This window comes from Buceros rhinoceros, unplaced genomic scaffold, assembly GCF_000710305.1.
Source record: "Buceros rhinoceros silvestris isolate BGI_N320 unplaced genomic scaffold, ASM71030v1 scaffold17363, whole genome shotgun sequence".
Taxonomy (NCBI): domain Eukaryota; kingdom Metazoa; phylum Chordata; class Aves; order Bucerotiformes; family Bucerotidae; genus Buceros; species Buceros rhinoceros.
In genome coordinates, this window is record NW_010403233.1 from 35,195 (window position 1) to 57,367 (window position 22,173).

A 22,173-nucleotide genomic window follows, 5' to 3' on the forward strand; every position below is an offset into this window, starting at 1 on the left:
CCCAAAAAAAAAACCTAACACTGAATTCTAGTTTTTCTGCAGCAAAGCCTTAAAAATGGGGAGTTTAATGTTGTTCCAAGGTCAGTGACAAACCAGCCCTCAGATCTCCCCTCTCTTCATTCCCAGTAGTACCTTCAAACAGACTGACGCTCTGTGCTTGAGAACTGTGCCCGCACCAGCACATACGTACACGTCTTTTGCTTCTGTCAGCGACAAGCCCTAGCTTCTAACACACGGAAAAACTTCAGTCCCTCCTCACCATTCTCAGGTAGTTCATCAGGCTGGTTCCGTGCTGCCAGATCTGGGCAGACCCACAGGACAGGGGCTTCACGCCGATCTCCTGGCTCCGGTTCAGCTCCTGCACGGCAGTCACCACAGCGTACACAGCATCGAACAGCAGGGCAGAGGAGAGCTTTGGGGAGAAGGAGGAAAGACATTGAGGTGGGAAGACAAAAACTGAGCATCCCACTGCACCTCCGGACCTTGCAGCAAGCAGAAGAGTTCTTTATCCCCAGCCTCAGAAGGGAGCAAAATCCTTGGCCAGCTCTGTGCAGGCAGCAAGCCCTGCTTGCCTACCGTTCTGCTCCAGCAACACCCTGCACCCTGTCCACATCCGAGGGCAGAGAGACAGGAGCAGGTATCCCTGAACTGCTGGGCCTGTGTCGGCGTCACTGGGGCAAGTGTAATCCCTTTGTTGGCCCCAGTCCCACTCCTGGCTTGTTATGTTTCTCCTCTTCTTGCTTGCTTCCTTACCCTTTATGTCTCTGCTTGCTGTTCCTCGGGATTTCTATCTCTTTCTTATCAAGCTGTGGTTTTTTGGTGCTTTGCTGACTCCTGATTGGCCAGGGAGAACACTCCTGAAAGCATCAGGTTTGCAGGAGGTTGAGCAGAACAAAGATCCTGTGCCTGCACTCGCAGAAGGAGAGATGACCGTGCTGCTTCAAGCCTTCATTAGGCATCAGAAGAGAGTCCTCTGGCTACTGCTTTGGCAGGCAGAGCCAAGAGAAACAAGGTTTTCCTCGATCTGCTTCTCAGACAACTGAGTCCTGGCTTTCAGACCCCGCAGTAGTAGAAACCAACTACTCCCTACTACTACCTCCAGGTTCTTGCTGGCTGTTACCTGCTCTGTCATGGCATTGCTGACATTGCATGTCCAGAATCGCAGCTCCTGTCCCCTCTCAAGACTTCTTGTCTTTGCTTTCTTTGCCTTTCATCAGAATTTTTTGTCCAGCAAGCCTTGCAAACCATGTTTTTCACCCATGCTCAACCATTTTGATGTTTTTGATCTAGTTAATAATCAGCCATTTGCTCTCTCGGGTTCACTGTTGTGACTAAGATTTCACTTTTAATTATTGTCACCTCCTGATTCTGATGGAATTAAACCGTTGGAGCTCATTGCCATCAAGGCTACATTTTCCTCATAGCTACTTCCGAGGGCACCCTCTTACCATCCCAGCTCCTGGCGATGTGTTCCGTCTCTAACCCCAGGCTCCTCTCCCCCACCTTACCCCATTCCTGACTTACAGCGCTTCAGCAGTATCCGCATCCTCTGTGCCTCCCAAAGCCTGATTAGGTTTATTCACTTCTGCCAGCAGCCCTGCAGGGACAATCTTGCCCAGTTCAATCATCCCAACAAACCTTTGGCTTCAACTGCGTTACTAATTTGAACAGACTGAGCCAGATTTAACCCTTCTTGATCTTACCCAGATCAGTAGTAAGACCTCATTGACCACAACAGCTCAGGATTAGGCAGTTAACAAGCAGCACAAAACCTTAAAGCCCACGAGCCATCGTGAGTTAAATGATTGCAGCCTAATGCCAGCAAACCCCAAACACAAGCTCTGTCGGCACCAGTAATCCCGCACTTTTCCAACCCTGGCACAGACTCACGTTTGCTCTATCACACTCCTCCTGCTCATACCAGTTTAAAGTTTTACTCAGTAGCACTCAGGGCCTCTCCAATGAGCACTGAGCAACTTGACTGGCATCTGTCAGTCTTACATCTGACCTGTCCCCACGCCACGGGCAGCTCCTCTGGCAACGGAGGTTCAGAGCTTTCTGCTAATAATACGGATTGACTTGCTCTGGAGAGACGAAGTTTTATCGCAGCTATTTTGCAGGAGGCAAGTGGTAACACCAGAGGAGCCAAGCCTCCTGAGGACACACACGGATTTGGTGGCAGTGGGAACAGAAATTCGGTATCCTGTTTCCTGTCCTGCCCCAGTCAAGACACGCCACAAGGCTCTTTGCAAGAGCCTTGCACCTCTTCCCGTCTGTCAGGGGTAAGTCTGCTCCTGTTTTATTGCTTAGTATTCACATCTGACCTAAACATTCCCCTCCTGAGAAGCATTTTCCGGAGATTCTTAAAGGACCCGATATGTCTTTCTCCTTACCATTCTTTTTTACCTTCAAGATGAGTTCTTTGCCTAACAGGACTCCTCCAGCCTGTCCTGTCTTCATACAAACCATCTCATACCAGATCAGAATACTGGCCCAGCATTTTTAATTGTCTCCTGTTGGGTTTTCATTTCCATTTTCCCTGAGCAGTTAACGATCTCTTATTAGCTGGTGAGCAAGAGACTTGTAGATCTTAGTGAAGCATTTGACATTATTGATTGGAATATTTCACTCCTTAGCCTCGAACAATTTGTTAGGATTTCTGGCAGCCTCCTTATGATTTTAAAAAATGTAGGGATTGAGGAAGGGGTTGTGATACACAGGATCAAGTCCTCGTGGTAGCAAATTGGAATTCCCACCATGCCTTCAACATACTTCTTCCCTCTTTTAAAGAAAAACCACAGCTTTCCTCAGAAGCACCGTGTTTCTGTTCCAGATGCTGCTTATCACTTACGCCAGCTATTCCCTGCCCCATGGGGCTCAAAACCAGTGTTAGTTGTCTTGAAGCCAACTGCCTGGTTTCCTCCAGGCAGACTCAGCAAGAGGGATCTCTCACTGCTCTTGCGTATGTCGCCTCAGCTTTCTTCACGTTGTCTGTAAAATCTCTCACTACCTTTATGTTCTCATTTTAAACCACAGCTTTGTCACTCTGTCACAAAGAGCCAACTTCCCTGTTAACAAATTGATTCTCTTCCTCGTGTGCACTGTCTGATTTGTGCAGATCCTGGCTGGTTTTGTATGGTCTCTGCAATGTAAGAGCTCCGTGACAGGCTGCACGTGAAAGGCTGGGTAAGCTCAGCAGTAAGCTCCGCTCGCAGGTTCAGGGTGTCAGGGGACTGCGCTCTATCCCTAAAGCCCAATTCTTGACAGTGAAACTTGCTGATAAAAGTTGCCACTTGACAGATGCCTCATTGGAACAAGGCTCCAGAAAAGAGAGCAGATGGTGGGCTGGGCAGAGGGGGCTGCTGCTCCGTTCCCCTCGGCACACCAGCCAGCCGCATGAGGAGAGGCTGTACCCACGAACTAAGGAGGTGTTGCGGGGTACAACTGTGACCCAACGTCCTGGGAACAACTCCCCAGCTGGAAAGGGTCAAGAAACAGATCACCCCCCCCTTGCTCACATCAGCTGCCAGGACCATGCTGCGAGATAAACTAACGCTATTGGATGCCTTGTGCCGTGGGAACAGGAATGGTGCCTGACTACCCGGGCACACTACAGCTCCTGGGCAGACGTGGCACACCTTCCTCACAACCCCAGATTTGCCCCTCCAGAAGCTAATGGCAGGTTAGCCGCGGTTACGTGGAAGATTGGACTTTACTTTTTATCTGTGGAAACCTCCCCTGCAGAGGCCACGTTTAAAGGTAAGCTGATCTCCAGGGAAACGTCACCGGGTTTGGCTAGTCCGGGTACTACCATGTGGACATTTGTTTTTGCCTTAAAACATTATCGTCTGCATCTTTGCCCCAAACAGAACACGGAGAATTAAAACCATTAAAATCCTGTGAAATAGACTTTACAATCTGGATTTTATTCAATGACATAAACACTTAATTACAAACATCTGTTTTAGCCTAAATTCTAATTACCTAATCTAGCCATCTGTAATTTGAATGATTTTCTCTGATTTCCTTTCTTTGCAATGTGATTAATGAGAATGGCATTAGAGCAAGCAGCTCCCTCCTCCCTCCTCAGACACTTTCTCAGCTCTAGCAAGAATGCCCTGGGATTTTGCAGCTCACAGGAAACCTCCCTCCTGTCACTTCCAGCTGTTGAGCTGCTTTTTCTCTTTTTCGTGTGAGCTATCCCACAAGACAGCTGCTTCCCAGGACCGAAAGGGGAAGCGCTTTCCAGAGAGATGCTCTGGGAGATGAGACCTGCCCAATTTCCAACAGCAGAGACAAAGCACGGCAAAATGGCACTGGATTTCCTTTGCAGACACAGGAGAGGAAACACATGCCCTGCTTGGTTATATTTTACTTCACCTCTGCTCTGTATCTTCACCAGCCAGGGCAGGGCACTCTCCTATCAGCTGGAACATCGCGTATTGGCGATGGGAGCCTTCCCACAAACAGAGTGAACCTTCGCTCATCAGAAAGAAATCATCTCTTGGTTAAGACTCTACACTAGAGTTCAGGGACCTGAACTCATTTCCCATTGTATCAGAGTCAGGAAATCTACAGCACGACTGGCAAAAGTCCTTTTCCTTCCATACAAATTTCCTTCCGTATAAATTTCCCATTTATACACCAAGAACGACAGTCCTTCCTGAGCAGCTGACCACCAGCCTGCACCAGGGGAGCCACCCAGCACAGCCAAGAGCAGACACAGGGCAGGTGCCTGGGAAGCCCCTGCAGCCCCCGCGCAGGTTCCTGAATTGCTGGAGTGGTTCAGATCAGGGCGATGCAGCGTGGCCGATCCCCCTCCCTCCAGACACATCCTCCCTGGCCTGGGAGGACGCCTGCTGTATGGCTGATTAGGCTTTATGAATGAATGAAAGGAGCATCCAGCTGACTTAATATTACACTGGTGGGTGATTTAGGCTCAGGCTTACAAACCAACCAGCTCCATTCAGCTCTGAACTCGTTCAAAAACAAGTGCTGCAATGAGGCAGACTCTTGCATCCTTCCACCTACAGATTTTGCTGGCTGTTCACGACAACACACAGTAAAAAGGTGCAGTGAAATCAGTTATTTCCCCATCACACCTGCTGCACTCCTGTTCCTGCTGTCTTCTGTTTGTACTGTTGTAAGGAAATTTATTTTTAATGAATCCAAGCAGTCCCTGAACTATTATCTAAACAGGAAGCTTCCTGGTAGCGATCCTTAGAGGTTTATCAGGGCAGACAGCAAGCTCACTGCAGCCACCTCTGCGCAGGAGGGTGGGAGGAGGGGGAGGAGGGAGAGCAGGACAGTCGCAGGCATGTACCGACCATGGCCTGAGCTCCATGGCAAGCCAACAGGATGGGGACGCAAAGGAAGAAAGCTTCTTATTTTGCCTGCTTAAGATCACTTTGTAGTGATAATGAGGAGGTTTTCAGCAGCAGCAGCTGCCTCTGCTTGACAAGGGGACTCTGAGTTCATAAAAAATGATGCAAAGGGATCCACTGATGGCATTTTCTCTCTCTTCTCTCCCCCAACGTCAGCCCCATGCCTCCTCAACTTGGCAAATCTGCTTTGCAAACCTTCCCAATTATGAAGAGACCCTAGGATGATTTCAGTGCTGATCTGCACACTTGTCAGGGAGACGTTAGAGCACACAATGTTACACAGCCCCTTGGCATCTGCCGAAGCCCAGCCCCTTCTATGCCATTTGCATCCAGACTCCCTCTTCCACAAGCTATTTTCCTAGAGGTAAAATACACAGGGACAAATTTCACAAGGGAAACACTGAATCAGGGCTGCATCGTCCCCTGCACTCACATATAATTCAAATTAAGAGTAGGCTTGCATTTAAAGCACCGACAAGCCCTCTAAAGCTCTATACCTACATAGCTCCCCAAGGTCCCTTTGGGCAACTGCAGGTGTTCAGCATCACTTTAGTGTTCCCCAGATCAGGAGGGCTCTCCTGCAAGTCACAGCTTGACTCCCCAGGTCCTCTCCTGCCTACTTCACTCAGCTAAGGTGTACTGTCTAGTTCGTCATTCCCATTCCTGGACCGCCACCTCCCCAACAGCACAACTGCAAAGCCAAGCCAAGGTACAGCAGTATGACAGCAGCCTGGGGATGGGCCCAAGCTCTCTAGCGCAGGGGTTACCAGGATTAAATAATTAGTTAATACCACGTACACATACCCTGGAGACCAGAGTTTCTGTCTCTGCACAGTCTTTGCACCCCTTTGCCAGTGTCTACTCAGAACCAGCCCGCAGCTCTTTTCACAAGATGCTCCATAGCAGCTTCCAGCTCAGGGAGACTGTGGGTGATGGGAATGAACTTTACTTACTGCTGGCCCAGTAAAAGGAGCGTGATCGCAGTTCTCCTGCCACGACTGGTTGAGGCTCTGGACAAACTCTTGGAAGAAAGCATGAGACTGGTTGAAAATGGAAAACCCCAGGATGTTGACTCGGTCATCCAGCAAGCTGTCCAGGCGCTGGAGGGAAAACTCCTAAAGCAGTCCAAACCAGAAAACAGGATTAGGGAAGAAAACAGGCACCAAAAGCTTCAAAACCACTCAATACCCTTGAAGAGACCGTGCATCTGCTAGTGAAGCTGCTCTCCCACCACCATATTCAATTTGCTGACACCAAGTTTAAACTGTTAAATCAAACCAGTTCCTCCCCACTGGGCAATCCTGCGCTGATCCTTTCTGCCATCAGGTACCCAGGAGGAGAGGCCACTCACGGGACATCTTAACGCCCTGAGGAGGGTGGGAAGGTGCTTTGACTGTGGGCTTTGAAGTGGGGCCCATCCTCTTGCATTTCTGAAGAGCAAAGTGGTAAGATGTATAAAAAAGACTGTATTAAGAAAAAAAAAAAAGGAGGAAAAGGGAGAGCTCTATTTTGCTACTCATGTCAATGGAAGCAGCTACATGACAAAGCCAGTTTCCTGGAGAAGAGTCCAGCCCTCCTTGTACTATTAGCAGGAAATAATAGCAGCTTCCTCACTAATTTCTCTTTTGCTAATTGCTAAAATGTAGTGAGAAGGTGGGAGTAATAGTTTCAGAAGCTGCTGGATACCCATTCTCTTCTGTCACTAATACAAACGTCTTTTGGCTCCATGGGCTAGGAGATTTCAGCAAGTCAAGTAATTTTTTATCTTTCCTGTGTATGTGCGCACGTAGGAACAATGTCTGTACATCTCCAAAACACGGAGTTACAAGACTATTCCAGCACAGCAAACTCCCACGAGAATGTGATCAGGCACAGAATTAAGCGCATTTTGGACACAACCACATTAACATTAGGTACCATGAAATTGCCTGTGAACTATTGATTCATTTGAATGATATTATCCTCCTGCCTTCCTGACAGGTTATCCATTTACCCACGGCATGCTGTCAACCTGTGCTACGAGGGCAGATGGCTAATGAGGACCTGAGCCCGAGGAGATGCTGGCTGCAGGCAGAGCAGCAACAGATATGTTGAGGCCCTATGAAATACTGCCTCCCCCTAGCTGGAGCCAGGAGGCAAATTGTGTGGGGCACGACGTCAGCAGCTGCCCCACTGCCCTCTTGGCTTCGTTATATGCAGAAAGAAAATAAGACATTATGCAGCAAAACAGCCACACAGTCCAAGGCTTCAGTCTCAGGCCAGAGCTCCTCAATCTCAAGGCAGCTGAAATTAGTGCTTTTATTTATTACGCCTTTTCACCCCGAAAAGATTTCCAAGCTTTTGAGGTTGTTCAGGCCTTGCCAGGTTTGTTACGCTCTGCTCCTTAAATCAGCAATCACTGGGTGAGGGAATAAGTCCCACTGGTCTCACTTCACATGGGGGAAACTGAGACAGAAACGCGTTTTGCCCCGCTCACGCAGCAGTCACAAGGCTCAACCTAAGGGTCCAGTCTGCTGGGGCTGGCTGAGTGATGGGGTCAGTGCCAGCCCCTGCCTTGGCTCCCTGCGCAGCTCTGAGGAGGTACCCTTGCCCACATCACTGGAATTTCCCCAGGGAAATTTCCCCAGTACCCAGCCGTGGCCTCGACCGCAGGCAGAACAAGACATGCTTTCCCCGGAGACAGCAATTTGCTCTGGTTCAAATGGCAACAGCAGCTTTTTCCCAGCTCCCATTGGCGGTGGCTGGTCATTGCAAACTTTGGTCTTTTTCTAGAGCAAATGCTCTCCACATCTGTCTTTTTCTAGGCAACTCTCCAGCTGCAGAAACCCCCGTTTCTGCTGCTGCCATGCCCACAAAGCATCCGCTTCTGTGACACACGGGGATCACATAGCCCGTATGCGGCCCTTGCCCTGCACTGCTCCCTGCCCCTTCCCCTCTGCTCCAGCTCCAGTCCTCTGCATTTAAATGTTTTTCCATCAGACATGCACAAGCGCGTTCTGTGGACCCAGGTCAGAAACAAGCAAATGAGCCATGAGCTGCCTGGGGGACGCGAAGGAGGTAAACTGTCCTCGGGGAACACGCTTCATTTGCGATGGGATAAGAGAGGTTTGGTAAGGTCAGGCTTGCTGCAGAAGGGAAGGTGATGAGAGCATCCGGAAACTCCAGTAGCTGCTGGCTCAGCTGCTGTCCCTGTTTGTTTTCTTTTCCTTTCCTACACGGTCATTCACCATGCTTGACAGCTCCAAACCCACGGACGCCCATCAGGAAAAGGGGTGGAAAATGCCACTCTTGGTGGTGATCTTGGATGGCTCCTCTCACCACGTGTCTGCATGCAAGTGTGAACACATTTACCTCTCCAGAGGTCAGACTTCTCGGTTCACATCTGAGAAGCAAGACTCAGACACACAGATGGCTCTGTAGCGGGTGCCCAGGGATTCGTGTCAGACCCAAGGATTTCTCCAGACCTACTGAAGCTGACTTTTGCCTAAGCTAGGAAAAACTTCAAACAATCCGAGCATGGCTGGGGCATACACACCGGACCCTGCCTTGACCGCTAGACAAAGCTGGTGTGCCTAGTGCTTTCCCAGAATAGTTCCACCTGTAGCCACCTCTCCTCTCCTCGTGTGGTTGCTCTTCCCTACCTGCAGTGCTGGCTGGTGCTTTCCAATGACCTCAGAGCACGGAGCATCAGGAAAATAACTCACACCCGTCAGCAGATGCAGTTTAAAGGAGGATTCTAGCCCTGGCACACCTTGTCCCGGCCTCCTCCGCCTGCACAAACACAGCTTTGTAACTACATACTTTGAGGCAAGATCAAGGTACCGGTGAACACAAGAGGGTGCAAACACAAGAGGTGAGTGCAAACAGCATCTCCCTCATTACCTCCTATTCCCCTGCTGATAATTTTTCCCCCCTTTCTAATGGGAACTGCAATAGTTCACCAGCACTTTGTCCCTCATCCCAGTCCAGCTCCTCTATGTCAACCAGGGTGTCCTGAAGCACAGAGACCACCATCAAAAACCACACCAAGGCGAATTTCAGGTACGCAAATCCTGGCCACCTGAATCCTGTCCCCTCTTTCCTGTTTTTTCAAAGCACCCACCCAAAGTCAATGTTCTGTTTCATAACATCTCAGACATAGTAAACCCTGAGGGTCTGCAGCCAAAATTAATGAACTTTTACAGAGGAAAAATTCACAGGCTTTGCTCCAATCACAGCCAATTCTGCAGCAGCACCAGGCAATTACAGTGTGGATTTTCTGACTCCTACTACAGGGCTGCAGCCACTAAATACGTGCTGTTAAATAACAACACTTAGCAATTCTATGGCACTCTATATTTTCAAAGTGCTAGGCACACATTAGCTAATTGAATACAAAGGGGTTCCCTGGGAGACAGCACTGGAGGAGTTATTAGGGGATGAAGTCACTCTTGGGTTTCTGTGCTTGATGCGGCACTCAACCTGCATTCTCGCTTCACAGCAGCGGCCAAAACCTACGGAGTGACCCAACCATTTAGATCACTGGGAGAACCTCGCTAATAAAAGCCACACAGCCAAGCTCCATAATTCACGATACTAAAGCCATGAACTTGGATTTTCTGGTGTCGCTAGCAGTGAGTTACAATCAGGAGGTTTACAGCCTATACTCTCCGTCGTACCCATAAGGTACAAGCACGTTAGTGCAAGTATCTCAGCTTGCACTTGTGGATCACGTGCCAGCCGATCCCGACCAGGACTGGGCACCAGCAAGGTCTCCCCAGCCTCAGCCTGCACCGTGGCACTGGTGGGTTTCTGATGGAAATCCCCCTCCTGTGCTGCCCATTTCACTCTGACTCTGGAACAGCAGCAGCGACATGCTGCTCTTCACACTGTCACAGCACTAAATCACTGCTCCCTTGTCCCATGGGGACTCCTGCCAGGAAATTATTGTGCCCACAGTACTGAGTACTGAGGAGGAAACTGAGGCACCGAGCAAAAAATGCAAGTAATTAAAAACCTACACAGCACAATTCAGCCTAAGAGAGACAGGGATAAACAACATGCCTTACAACACAAAACATCGAAGCCAACATTCATATTTAAGCACATAATTAATGAAGCATCCTCCCAAACCTGCCCCTAAGCGATCCACTCCCAGAGTAAAATGTCCAGGTCTTCCCTTGCTACTGGCCCCGCTGCCACCCATCACACCCTCGCTTCCAAGGCTGGAAAAAGGCTGGAGACTTCTGTGTGGAAAGGGCCACTCGAGCAGGGATTACTAGTGTCACAGCAGCCTGCCTGTTAAGCAAATATTTTTTTAAAGCATAGAGCTGCGAACCCTAGAGACTTCCCTGCGCTGCCATGCTGCGGTCTCGCTTCAGCGAGTGGCTCCTGGTAATTGCTCACCCCGCAGCGGTGAGATGGCCGGTTTGCTATTCAGTGCTCTGCATCAGCTATCGAGCTCCTTCTGGCTTCATTGATTTCACTGGTGATACTGTTCTGCATCCCATTTGTGTGAGCAGAACCTTGCTCCCTGACTTGATTCTTATCGCATTTTTAATAACCTAGATCACCCGGGAAGCAGGGAGATGGCGATGACTACCTTTGTGCTGGAGACAAGTAGAAAGATGGCCCCGTTCCGTTTTTAATGACTCCACGACCTTCCCACACTCTGCTCGACCTCACCCCTTCCCAAGCCCCTGGAAGGAACAGGATTTGTTTGATTCAGCCTACGCTGACAGTAAGATGTCCTCCTCTCCCTTCCTCCTCTCTTGCTCACGCACACATGTGGTTATCTTTCTCTCGGTTACTGCAAGGACTTTATTGGATTTTTGGATCTGCTGATCAGCAGCCTCCAGAACAGCCTCTGATGCTGTCACTGCCCAGGGAAGAGAGAAACCAGCAGGAGAAACTGCTGGTGCTGTAAGCTGAGCAGGCTGCACTGACCTCACATCTCTCCTGAGCCCAGCCAAGGCTCCTGTCCTCTGAGAGCAGCGAAGGCTGATTTGTACCAGGCACAGGCTCGCTGTGGGTCCAGAACACACTGTACTGCTCCTTCTTTAATTTTATGGGGGATAGGAAGGAGGATACTGGGCCAAGGCTTCCATTTCTCTATTAAGCCCTCACTCTGGCAAAATTTTCATTTCAAGACTATTCGGTGCTTAGAAAAGCTGTCACCCTCCAAACACAGACTTTCAATTCCCATATAGAGATTGCCTGGCAGCTTTTATGCAAGAGCCAAACCTTCAGCTAGTGCAAAGTCAGCACAGCTCTAGCGACTCCACTGCTGACACTCCCGATGCCAATGTGCATCATTATTCACCAGTTTAGGGGTCGGCAGAGGAGATAAAGTATCTCAGCTGAGCAAACAAAACTCTCTCCTGGGAGTCTGTCCCCAGGCTGTGGGGGACAGGACTAGCACCGTTAGTCCAAAGGGGAGAAGGTACCATCCTGCTCCTGTTTACACTGACCAGGTACGGGGCAGCTGCTCTGCAGTTCCTCCAGGTTTTTGCAGTTCAAGCACAAACTCAAGTATCTTGAGTCCAAAGCAAGTCTTGCTGACAGAGCGGGGAGCAGAAGGATGACACTTGCTCCAGGGACACCCAAACAAATGGCTAAAAGATGGGTTCCTCACAAGAAGCTTGAAAAGTCTTTAGGGTCCTGTGCCACTGAGGTGCCCTACAGTTCTCTCCTGCTGATGGAGATCATTAGCAGCAGCAAGAGTACAAGAAGAGAGAAAAACATGCAGATCAACCAAAGGCACAAAAGCTTCAAGTGAATGACTTTCCCGGGGGACTGGTGAAACCTCCCATACTCCTCTGTAACAGAGGCATGCCCGGGGCTCTCACCTGAGCAGCACTACTGGCCCTGTGCATGGTTACGTGCTCATTATGTGACTGGGACATTTGGCTCCTGCAACAGGTCAGTTCTTCACAATCTGGCACCACTGATTTCCCCTGAGGTCGCCAGACCTTCTACGTCCAGCGGCAGTGGAGAAAACACCTGCCTTTGCCTCCCTGGATCTTGTTGCCCTCAGGGCTGTGGTGCCAAGTCTGTTAATCATTCCTAAGCTACTCTAAGAACACATTTATTTATTTCCTCAAGTGGACAATATTATGTTAAGTGCTTTATGGTTTTCTTGAAAGGCTCAGTTGATTTATAAACTATTGACAGCGTCAATAAGTTTATAATGGGCCACATGTAAAAATCAATTCCTCTGGAAGAAAGAAAAAGTCATCACAACAACAAATTGTGGCCTTCGGAGTAGTTAAGTGGATGTAGCAGTTCTACCCAAGGCACTGTTATTTAGCCATTCATGAAATTAAAGAGGGACTGGGATCTCGACAAACTCGGGGACAATTCAGGGGAACCATCCATATATAATCTAGTTGCTTTGACAAAGTTGGTGCATCACAAAAGCATCAGTGTGCCATATGCTAGAGTAAGGATGAGTCTGTTACCTCCTCATGCAAAGAGAGATATTAAATTTTGGAGGCTGTTCTTTGAACAAGAGTACTTTGGGAAAATACATCGCCCACAGCCTTAGTGAAAGCAATTTACTTCAGCTCCTCTGCAGGGAGCCTGCAGTTTGAGGAGTGACAAATCCTCAAAGGGCAAAGAGGTCAAGTGATGATGGTGGGACCTGAAAAGAAATTCTGAAAGACAAATAGCACAAGACAGCGGGAGAGCAGAGGGGAAGAGAGACTTTTGCTCTTGTATCAGATGGCCGGGGCTGTACTGAGAGAACGATTCACTCGACAGCTGGAAATCAAGCACAGGATGGACCCTGAACAAGGCATAAAGACGGCCCAGACTGGAAAGGCAGCCCAGGCAGCAAAGCGCAGAGAGGTACAGTTACTGCTTCATCTCAACCCTCCTTTTCTCATGCTAACTAGAACGAGGATAAATTGCTTTGGCATCCTTGCAAAAACCTGATTTGTTTGCACTGCTACCACATGCCATTGAAAATATGAACAATAAATCCAGGGAATGATCGGGCTCCACAAAAAGGTTTGCATCAGCTACTGGGAGTCAGGAAGGCTGGCTGGACGGCAAGGTAGAATTTGTCAAAGCATAACAAGAGATTCTGCCGCCTTCTCTTGTGCAAGGCAGAGCGAGGGTGCCTGTGGCCGGCAGAGCTGGTGCAGCAAGGCCAAACACCATGGCCGGGGCTGAGCTCATGCCGCAGAACCAGACACAGAAAGAGAAGGTCACATCACCAAGAGAAGGTAATTTCCCAAAGCAGGACTACGAACCTAAGCTCCCTGGCCAAATGCTAAGCTGTAGTCCAATTCCCCTCTGCTTTACATCACTCCCTCATTCCAAAGGACGTCACCATAATGACGAGCTACTGCTGAAACACGCGATGTTGTCTGGGTGATTGGGAAACTGATTTCCCCTCCAGTTCCAACGGGACATCCAGAGAGACAATTCTGCTTTGAAAACCTCATCCCATATGAAGGCCAAGCTCTTTATAAATCACTAAACAAAGAAGAAAAAAAACAGGAAACAAAAAACCACACCAAAACTGATTTATCAGATTTCTGGAAATTGAACACAGCAGCTGTTTTATGAGCAACAACACCTCCGTGCAATATCGTCGGGGAACAAAACTGCATCCAATGAATAGACCATCTGACTCAAGGCACTAGTAAAACTCTTTTACACCTTCCTCCTTACAGTAATAATTCTAATTGTTTCAATTACTTCTATCTAATCTCCTTGACAAATGTTTTGAAACTTAAACCCAGCCTGAGGTCTGCATATTAAGAAAAAAAAAAAAGGACAAAACCAACAACAGGATATATGGAATTAACAAGCTAAAATAATTAATTGCAGCATGGGATTTTGGAGGTGTCAACACCCCTCCTGCTCTGCTGCTGTCAGGGATATCTAGCGCTAGGAGGAATGGTTTTCTCAATGCTCAACAGCCTGCTTGCAATTCTCTATCTCTGCACTGGCATTAGTATTATTAATTATTACTATTTTTATTATGGAGCACACCACTGCACCCTTACATGGTCATGAGCCGTGTGGATACACAGAAACCCTGTGCCCTGCCGGGGAGCGGGGAAAGGGCGACGAGCAGCTCTGAGCTCATCTCAGCACCGCACCAACCACGGCGCAGGGAGCCGCTGGTCACTGGGTCAGAGTTTACCATTAATCATGGGGAAATTACAGCGTGGCAAGTCCCGGGGCAAGGGAGTCTGTCACAGCGTGGAGATGCCAGGAAGAAACCTGGGTCAGACTAGGTTTCCAGCGAGGGCACCGAGGACAGAGTGGTGCTCAGGTACCACGAGAACCCTGTTCACGGAGGAGGGACAGGTGGGAGAAAACTGCCACAGACCTGCTCTGTTCTGCAAGTTCCATTAGGGCTCCTGGAAAATTTGCTGAGCTTCTGTTGCTGACAAAAGGGGTCCCCTGAGCTGGCTGAAGGAGGCTGATAATGAATTTGCATGCAGTAAATTAGCCTGTGGATATTTTTACATCAGGCTGCTCGCCTTGGCTCTGATGGAAATGGGGGCCGAGGACTTCCTCCTCATTCGCTCCCGCAGTCTCCTGCCAAAGGCTGGCATCTCTTTCACGCACCGCTCTGCCTCCCCACCGAACGGCAGGGAGAGCAACGCTGACACTATCTGCCATCGCCAGGCTGGCTACGGAGGAGCCGTCACCCCCGAATCGCTCTCCCATGGACTGGCGCCAAGGGAGATGCAGCAACTTGCCTCCATCTCACGTTCCACAGAGAGAAGAGCTGCGCACACAACTAGCTGTTGGCTGGCATGTGCTCATTAAATAAAATTAATGCTGAAAGATAGAAACAGAATTCCCCTCTAGTGCCAGAGGGCAGGTGTTTAATTCAACATTTTATGCTCTTTTCTTTTTTTTCCTGAAATATTTTTCCATCTCCAAGTGACTTAATGCTACACAGACTGTCTACTACTCCCCTTTCGATGGGTTCTCCCTCCATTTAAAGCCATCTCCTTGTTTGCTCCCCTTGACAGCAGTTCACTATGATTTTATCTTTCCTATTAGGCAGTGATTGCAAAGCCTCAGAGGGTTCATTAGGAGCTTGATAATCCCTCCAGGTTTATTAGTCTACATCGCTCACTCTCATCTCTCATCCCCATTTAAATATTACTAATTTCCTTAGACATCTCTTCCATCTGCCCAGGTTTTGCCCGATGTCACCTTTAACAGTCCCTGCCAAAAATCCAGTTAGTTCTGCTGAGGGCTGGTTTTTGGGACAAAATGGTAAAATAGCCTGGGTAAACAGATTAAAATCCTGTGAGCGTGAGTGGCAACAAAATTACTTTCTTCCTCACCTGCCATTACTGCATTACACTAGATGAATGGGTTTCAAAACCAGATGTCACCTCCTGACCTTGAGCAAACGCTGGATGATCATTAAGATACCTTCCAACTCAAATCATTAATTCCATCCGTGCTCAGAACCGGTCTGGTCATGGTGGTGGCAGTGGGGAGCTTAATTTGTATGGTTCTCTCTGTTGTCTGAGCCCCATCCCAGAACACAGACTCCACTGCGCTGGTGATGTGCACACAGAAATCCCTCACTACGCGCACAGTCCTGCTCTGTGGAGCAAACGACTGCCAGGACTGAGGAGGGCAAGTGGGACAAGAAGCAATTGCTGCAGCTGGAGGGGAACAGGAAAACCGCTTGCTGGGACTGGGAAATGACTGGAGTGGTTTAGCATTGGGAGCAGGAGCTGATGGGGATGGCCACTATCCCTTACCAGCTCAACACAGCTACACTCTGAGCCGTGGCTGGCACTGGGGGTGAGAAATCACAAAGACAGCAGCCGCTGCCTTAAAGCGAGTGCCCTTCAGTTCCGAGGGAGCAGCTCTCCCCTCAGCATCCATCTCTGGCTGACCCCCTCTAGGTACACCCCTTCCTTTTGCTTTCCTGGCAGTGCCAGTTGTTTGTGTGGGGATAAACAGGAGCAGTGAAGCTTGTTCTTGCTGGACAGCTATTGAGCAACAGGGTCCGCGAGCAAGTGCTAAGCAGGAATCACAATGCTATTAGTTCAGGTAGGAAGCTTGTGGCTTCTTCTTTTTTTCCTGTTTTCTGGCATCTCCTTTCCCTGTCCCTTTTTCATTCTCTGTCCCAATTGCTCTCTTGGCTTTCAACCTCTTCGTTTCACTCCTTCCCCCTCCTCCTCTCCACTGCAGCTCTCCTGCCTACACGTTTGGCTCCATCCGTTCCCGTCTGTCTCCCACCCAAACACAAAGCGTGATTCAGCTCTCGGCTTTCCTGGCACACGCACACTCTGGCATAAATATTAATAGAAATTAGAGAATATGAGTATCATTTGGGGTTGGAAAGCACCTCCACTTAATTATCCAGCCGCATGCAGGTTTCCATCATCCCCACACCAGCACACCCACATTAACAGGTATATATCTGGTCTCCCCAGTGGTAGCATTTCCCCCACACCACTTGGCAGCTTGTTCAAGAGCCTTGTAGCTGCTGCAGCAGGAGAAGTTTCTCTGATGTTTATTCTGGGTTTCCCCCCGCTGCTGTCTAAGCCCATTACTCCTTGTGAAGCGCAGTACTCGGGGATTTAACCGCACAATCCCCCCATTAATGTTATTAGTAGCTATAAAGCCAAATCACTAGGGGCCATGCTGAAGATACACCCTGCTCTGCCTCTCAACATTTATGGTATCATCCTTCCTTTGTCTTACACAGCTGCTCTCAGAGGCACAGCAGAGAAGAACAGGGCCACGGTGTCCTCGGCACACACGCCTCAGCACAGCCTGTCCTTCTCCCAGCATGGGGAACACCTCCAGACTCACCTCCTGCACTCTTGGTCAGGAACCATCTCTCTGCTGCTGCTTCCCAAGGACCCGCACATCTCATTGCACCAGCTCCAGCCAAAAAGTCTACAAACCCTTCGGCAGCTGCTCAGTGCTGCCAGGCACCCGGCAGCTTTCACCTCCCGAAGGCCAGGGCAAGACTTCCCCTGACTGATGCTCAGGTTTGCAGGGGGACAATCCCTCCTTGCCTCACTCCCTCTCCACCACAAATGCCCCACTCTGCAAGCACGTAGCTCTTCCCAAGGCTCCCATGGGCCAGGGAGATCAGCTCCTATTAACATGACTCCACACGCACACTGGAGAAAAGCCGTGAAAAAGGTCTTACCAGATTAGTGAAGATATAGGTGTAATAGGCAGACGCCATTCCCAGTTCAGCTGCCTGTGAAGAAGAGGAAAGGAGATTAGACCAGAGCCTGACAATCTCCAATCTCCACTCCGGCAAGGCAGAGACTGGGCCACGTTTGCTTTTCCATCCTTATCGCTCTGTGCAAGCACCGCTGTCCTCCTGCAGGCGGGGAAGGGTGGGACGCAGCAACACAATTTGACCGGTGAAATTAAAGTCTGGGGAACGAATTTTTCAATATTACTGAGTCTACTGCTGAGATCTCCTCTCTGCAATAGCACTGACAAAAAAGCACCTGCCCCAGGGCTGCCTGGCGGAGACTGCACGAGCCGCAGCTCCGGACCCTCGTGAGCACTCCTGCTGCCCCTGCAGCACGACGCAACACGACGTTTTGGGATTTCTGCATGGGGCTATATCCTGCAGGTGTACCCAGCCAAGGACAACCTGGAAGGAAGATGCCCATTGGAAGCAAAAGCTTTTGCACTCCCAGGACAGACCTTGGTAAGGTGAGGTAGGGCCCTGCAGCCCCAGCCAAGGTCTCCGGAGCCTCTCTTGGGATGGGGAGTTCCTCGGGTCTGCCGTGTGTTTGGAGGAGCACGAGGTTGGCTGAGGTTTGCTGCTTTTCTCCCGTTCAACTACCAATATCTTTTTGAACATTGTGAGGGAAAGCATCAGCTGAGAGAGCTCAGGGCTCGTCTCCTTCCACCACAACACCGTGATACAGAGAGCAAGGCAGAAAAAGCTCTTCTGGAGCTACAGAAAAAGGACAGTCATCCCAGTGGTGGTTTGCCCACATGTATCAGTCAGATTTGGGCTCCAGTCCTGCAAATTAATTAGCATGAATGAAACCTAATAACAACAGCTTTTTCTCCTGAATTTACACAGGGTTGTGATGACCACAGAAATAAAGAAGGTAAAAGTGTACAGAGATGCAGAGGGGACACAGGTTTTCCCTGGGAATGACCTGTGCTAGAGATCACAGGCCAGATCATTAAAGTCCTTTTCCAAAATTCAAAATTCTCGGTAAACAATGAGTTGGTTGTGGGAACAGATGCTCAGGAAAGTGGGGGATTAATCTACAGATCCTCCTGAAAGCCCACGCTTCTCTGCCAAGCACAGCTGGTCTGTGATCACGCTTCCGGACCTTGGCAAAGCAGTTTTCCCATGCACCCCAGACCGCACCGAGGAACTGCAGGCACGGAGGGATGGACCAAAGGCAGCATCTCCTTACTTAGCTTTAGTCCCTTTTCATCTCCCTCCATAGCTGAAGGATGGAGACAAGAGAAAGCAAGTGAAGGCAAGATAGGGAGGCGGCTTAGACCGCACCTCTCCCTGTTCCTACCTGTCCTTCACTGCGTCTGTGCAAAACCAAGGGCACAACCATCACAGCGGGTGTGGACACGGGCAGCGGGGAAAGCTCGGGATGCCCACCAAGGACTGCCTGCGCCCAGCCTTTCGGTTGCACGTTGTCACCCTGTCCCTTACACAGGTTGGACACAGCAAAGCTATTTGACCAAAAGAACTCCAGAGAAGGCTGCTGACCTGCCTCTCAGCCAGCTTGCCAGACAGCGGCCTCATTTTCAAGCCCCTACATGATAAAGCCTGGCACCCATTTCCCTCCCTTCTTTCTTCCTGGGGACACTGATAATGTCAGCTCTCTCTGACCCACTTTGAAGTCAGTGCATTTGATTTCAAGGGCAGAAAATCAAAGTGAGCAACAAAGCTCTTCCTGTGAGCAAAGCTCCCATCCATTTAATGCGCCCGCTGGCAGGTGGGCAGCCGGGACAGGCTGGTAATCGAGGAAGCAACCATGTGTCTCCAGACCATATGTGGAGGGTAAGAGACGAGAAATCGCAATTTTTCTCACTGCCCAAGGCCAGGATTTATCTTGAGACATGTCTGACGCAAGGTACTTTCAAACTAACAGGGCATTTTGCTTGGTTTTGGTGACCTATGGACAGGGGTCAGGGATGTGCCTAGAAGCTCACTGCATCCTCACTCCCTGCTCTGATTTTCTTTACACCTCTGTAAAGAAAATACTTTTCAGCTCTCAAAGGTGCAAGAAGTGGCCAGATCAGAAGCTCACTATTTATTACCTTCCAGTCCTACAATCCTCTCGCTGGGAAGACTACATTAGGCTTAACTGAACTGCTGAAAAATTGTGGCAATCTCTGACATCTTTATCAGTCGTGGAAGAAGGATGCTTGAGCTGGGAAGGGAGACTGTGGGTGCCCGAAGAGTGCTGCTGCGTGCCTGTGGGAAGTCACTATAGCAACAGAGGAGGGGGACAGCCCTCAGCAACCAGGCAGCACACAACAGGGACCGTGACACAAAAAAAAAAAAAAAAAAAAAAAATCACAGATACCCCCCTCCCTGCATAGAGGGGAACCCTAAAAACCCCAAATAAGGGACGTGGACAAAAAAAAAAAAAAAAAAAAAAAAAAATCACAGATACCCCCCTCCCTGCATAGAGGGGAACCCTAAAAACCCCAAATCTGCCCATTTAGAAATAAAAATTGTGGGGAAGGCAGGTGAGGAATAATAAAACCAGCTCTAATGGTTTCTGCTGGCTGTCATCAGGGATAAACCGGATACAATCAAGGCCTTCACATGACTGATTCCCCGACAGTGCAGCCAGGATGCTGGGTGTAATGCCTGCCCCAACAGCCGAGGAGCCCGTTGCTTGGATCCTGCCTCCAGTCAGGAAAGGACTTCTTGTGGGAAACTCCACACAACTTTAGACTCCATCTGGAGCCACTGCTCAGTTTTGAAGTAGCCTACCAAAACAAATGCTAAAATCTGCAGCAAGAGACCATTTAAAAATAAACATGATTAAAATAAAATCTCAGTTAATAGGACGAAAAAAAGGAAGCAAAAACTTAGAAATGCACTTGAAGAAAAAACCAGAAAAACACTATTGCACTGATTGGCTAATTTCAGAGCGCCGAGCGGCCCTCCACGGCTGTTTGATGGCAACAGCAGCCACAAGGACGTGCCACTTCTAGGGAACAAACACATCAGCTCAGAGCAATTAAACCATTGCTTCCGCAGATACAGTCCTGGAATGAGAAAGCAAATTATTTTCCCCAGAAACTCCATCAGCGGCAATTCCCCTCTCAGCAGCAACCACTTCCAGTGCTGCTGCAGGAATTTGTACACTCCGTTATCGCACAACACCTGCATGTGCGTGCTCATGTACTGCACGCAGTATCATGCCCAGCAGAGGCAGCAGCATTTACAGCCTTGACACTCACTAGATACTCACCTTCTGCAGAATGGTATGAGACATGGAGGCGTTGGCGTGTACAATGATGGTGGCTGTTTTGTCATCTCGGATCTCTTTCAGGAGAGGGGTAGGATCCCGGCTGTCATCTAGCATCCGGACTGAGAGAGTGTCCTTGGAGATGAGGAACTGCCGAAGCAACTTCTCTAGGTTTAAAAGGCCTTTAAATAAAAGGGAGAAAAAACCCAGATGCCTTTAGGGTTCAGAACACCCTCCTCCCATGGCCCACAGCCATCCCCAGTTGGAAGCAGTCCTGCAGTTCTGTGCCTGCACTGCAAAGGCAAGGATTGGGGCTGCAGCCCAGTGGGAAGCAATGGAACTACTCCAGCTGTTCTCCAGACTGCAGTTATCTCTTGGGAACAGGTAAGATCGCTCATACGAATTCGCTCAGGACTCCGGAGTCCGGAGAAGTTCTCCATTGTCTTCCTGCACATGGGATTGTTCTAGTTATCGCTGGCTGCAGAAGGATGATTCCTCCTCCTAAGCCTTTGCATTACTGGCTCCTGAACTAAGTACCCTGCAAGGCACAACTTGATACATTTTGGAGATCTTGATGCACTCGGTTGGGGAGCTGTTGTTTTCCAAGGGCAAGCGTCCCTGGGGATGGAAGCTCTGCTGAGAGTCAGACAAAGCAGAGATCACTGCAAAAATACAACACTGGACCTACATAAAAATAAGTGAAAAGATTTGTGAATATGGTCCTAGTCCAGCGTAGAATTACTTGTGGACTGGGGTTTCCTCAAGCAACACAGAAGCCAATAATAAAACAAAGCAACCAACCAGCATATTTGGTGCTTTATGGAGAAATCGGGAGTAAAGTAGGACAATGCTCACAGTCCAGTGGCTCCATCACTGGTCAAGGTCTCTGGAGACCCACCTTCCACCTCTACATCACAGCCCTCCTCCCTCCTTCTGCCTTGCCATCTGCATTTCTGCCTCTCCTATGCCCCCACCGAGCCCTCCAAGAACCCCTGCACAGCACAGCCCTCCGCCTCTGGGCAGTGTCTGGATACGGTCAGCCACGGGAAAGAGCCAGGACTCTGGCTACTGTGGCACTCCCCACAGTCTGCAAGAGCGGGCTCTCCCTTCAGGTGGGAGCTGAAGAAAAGAAGCAACAATTTAGTGAGCACCCACATGGATGAGTCCTGACTTCCCTGGACTCGTGCTCTATTGCCTTTGGCACTTCAGACTGACGTTACCTCCTGCAGCTGTGTATTTGCAGGGGCTCCTTCCAACACAGCTTCCTCGATGTCTAATAAGATGTCAAAGCTCCTGCCACAGCTTCTCTTAGTCAAGAAAGCATATTTGATAAGAGTCGGTCTCTCCTATCCAGCTGCTGAGTTTCAGCA

The 22,173-nt window shown here is 49.4% G+C and overlaps 1 protein-coding gene across 1 annotated transcript in view; it reads right to left on the reverse strand.

The window, feature by feature from the left end:
• The window catches only part of LOC104490629 (glutamate receptor ionotropic, kainate 4), a 71,475-nt gene that overhangs the window by 34,501 nt on the left and 14,801 nt on the right, over positions 1 to 22,173 (reverse strand). The window contains exons 5-8 of the mRNA XM_010132940.1: positions 20,807 to 20,985; positions 17,524 to 17,577; positions 6,338 to 6,499; positions 260 to 412 (exon numbers count right to left, since the gene is read on the reverse strand). Coding sequence (XP_010131242.1) covers positions 260 to 412; positions 6,338 to 6,499; positions 17,524 to 17,577; positions 20,807 to 20,985 — 548 coding nt within the window. The remainder of the gene's footprint in view (positions 1 to 259; positions 413 to 6,337; positions 6,500 to 17,523; positions 17,578 to 20,806; positions 20,986 to 22,173) is intronic.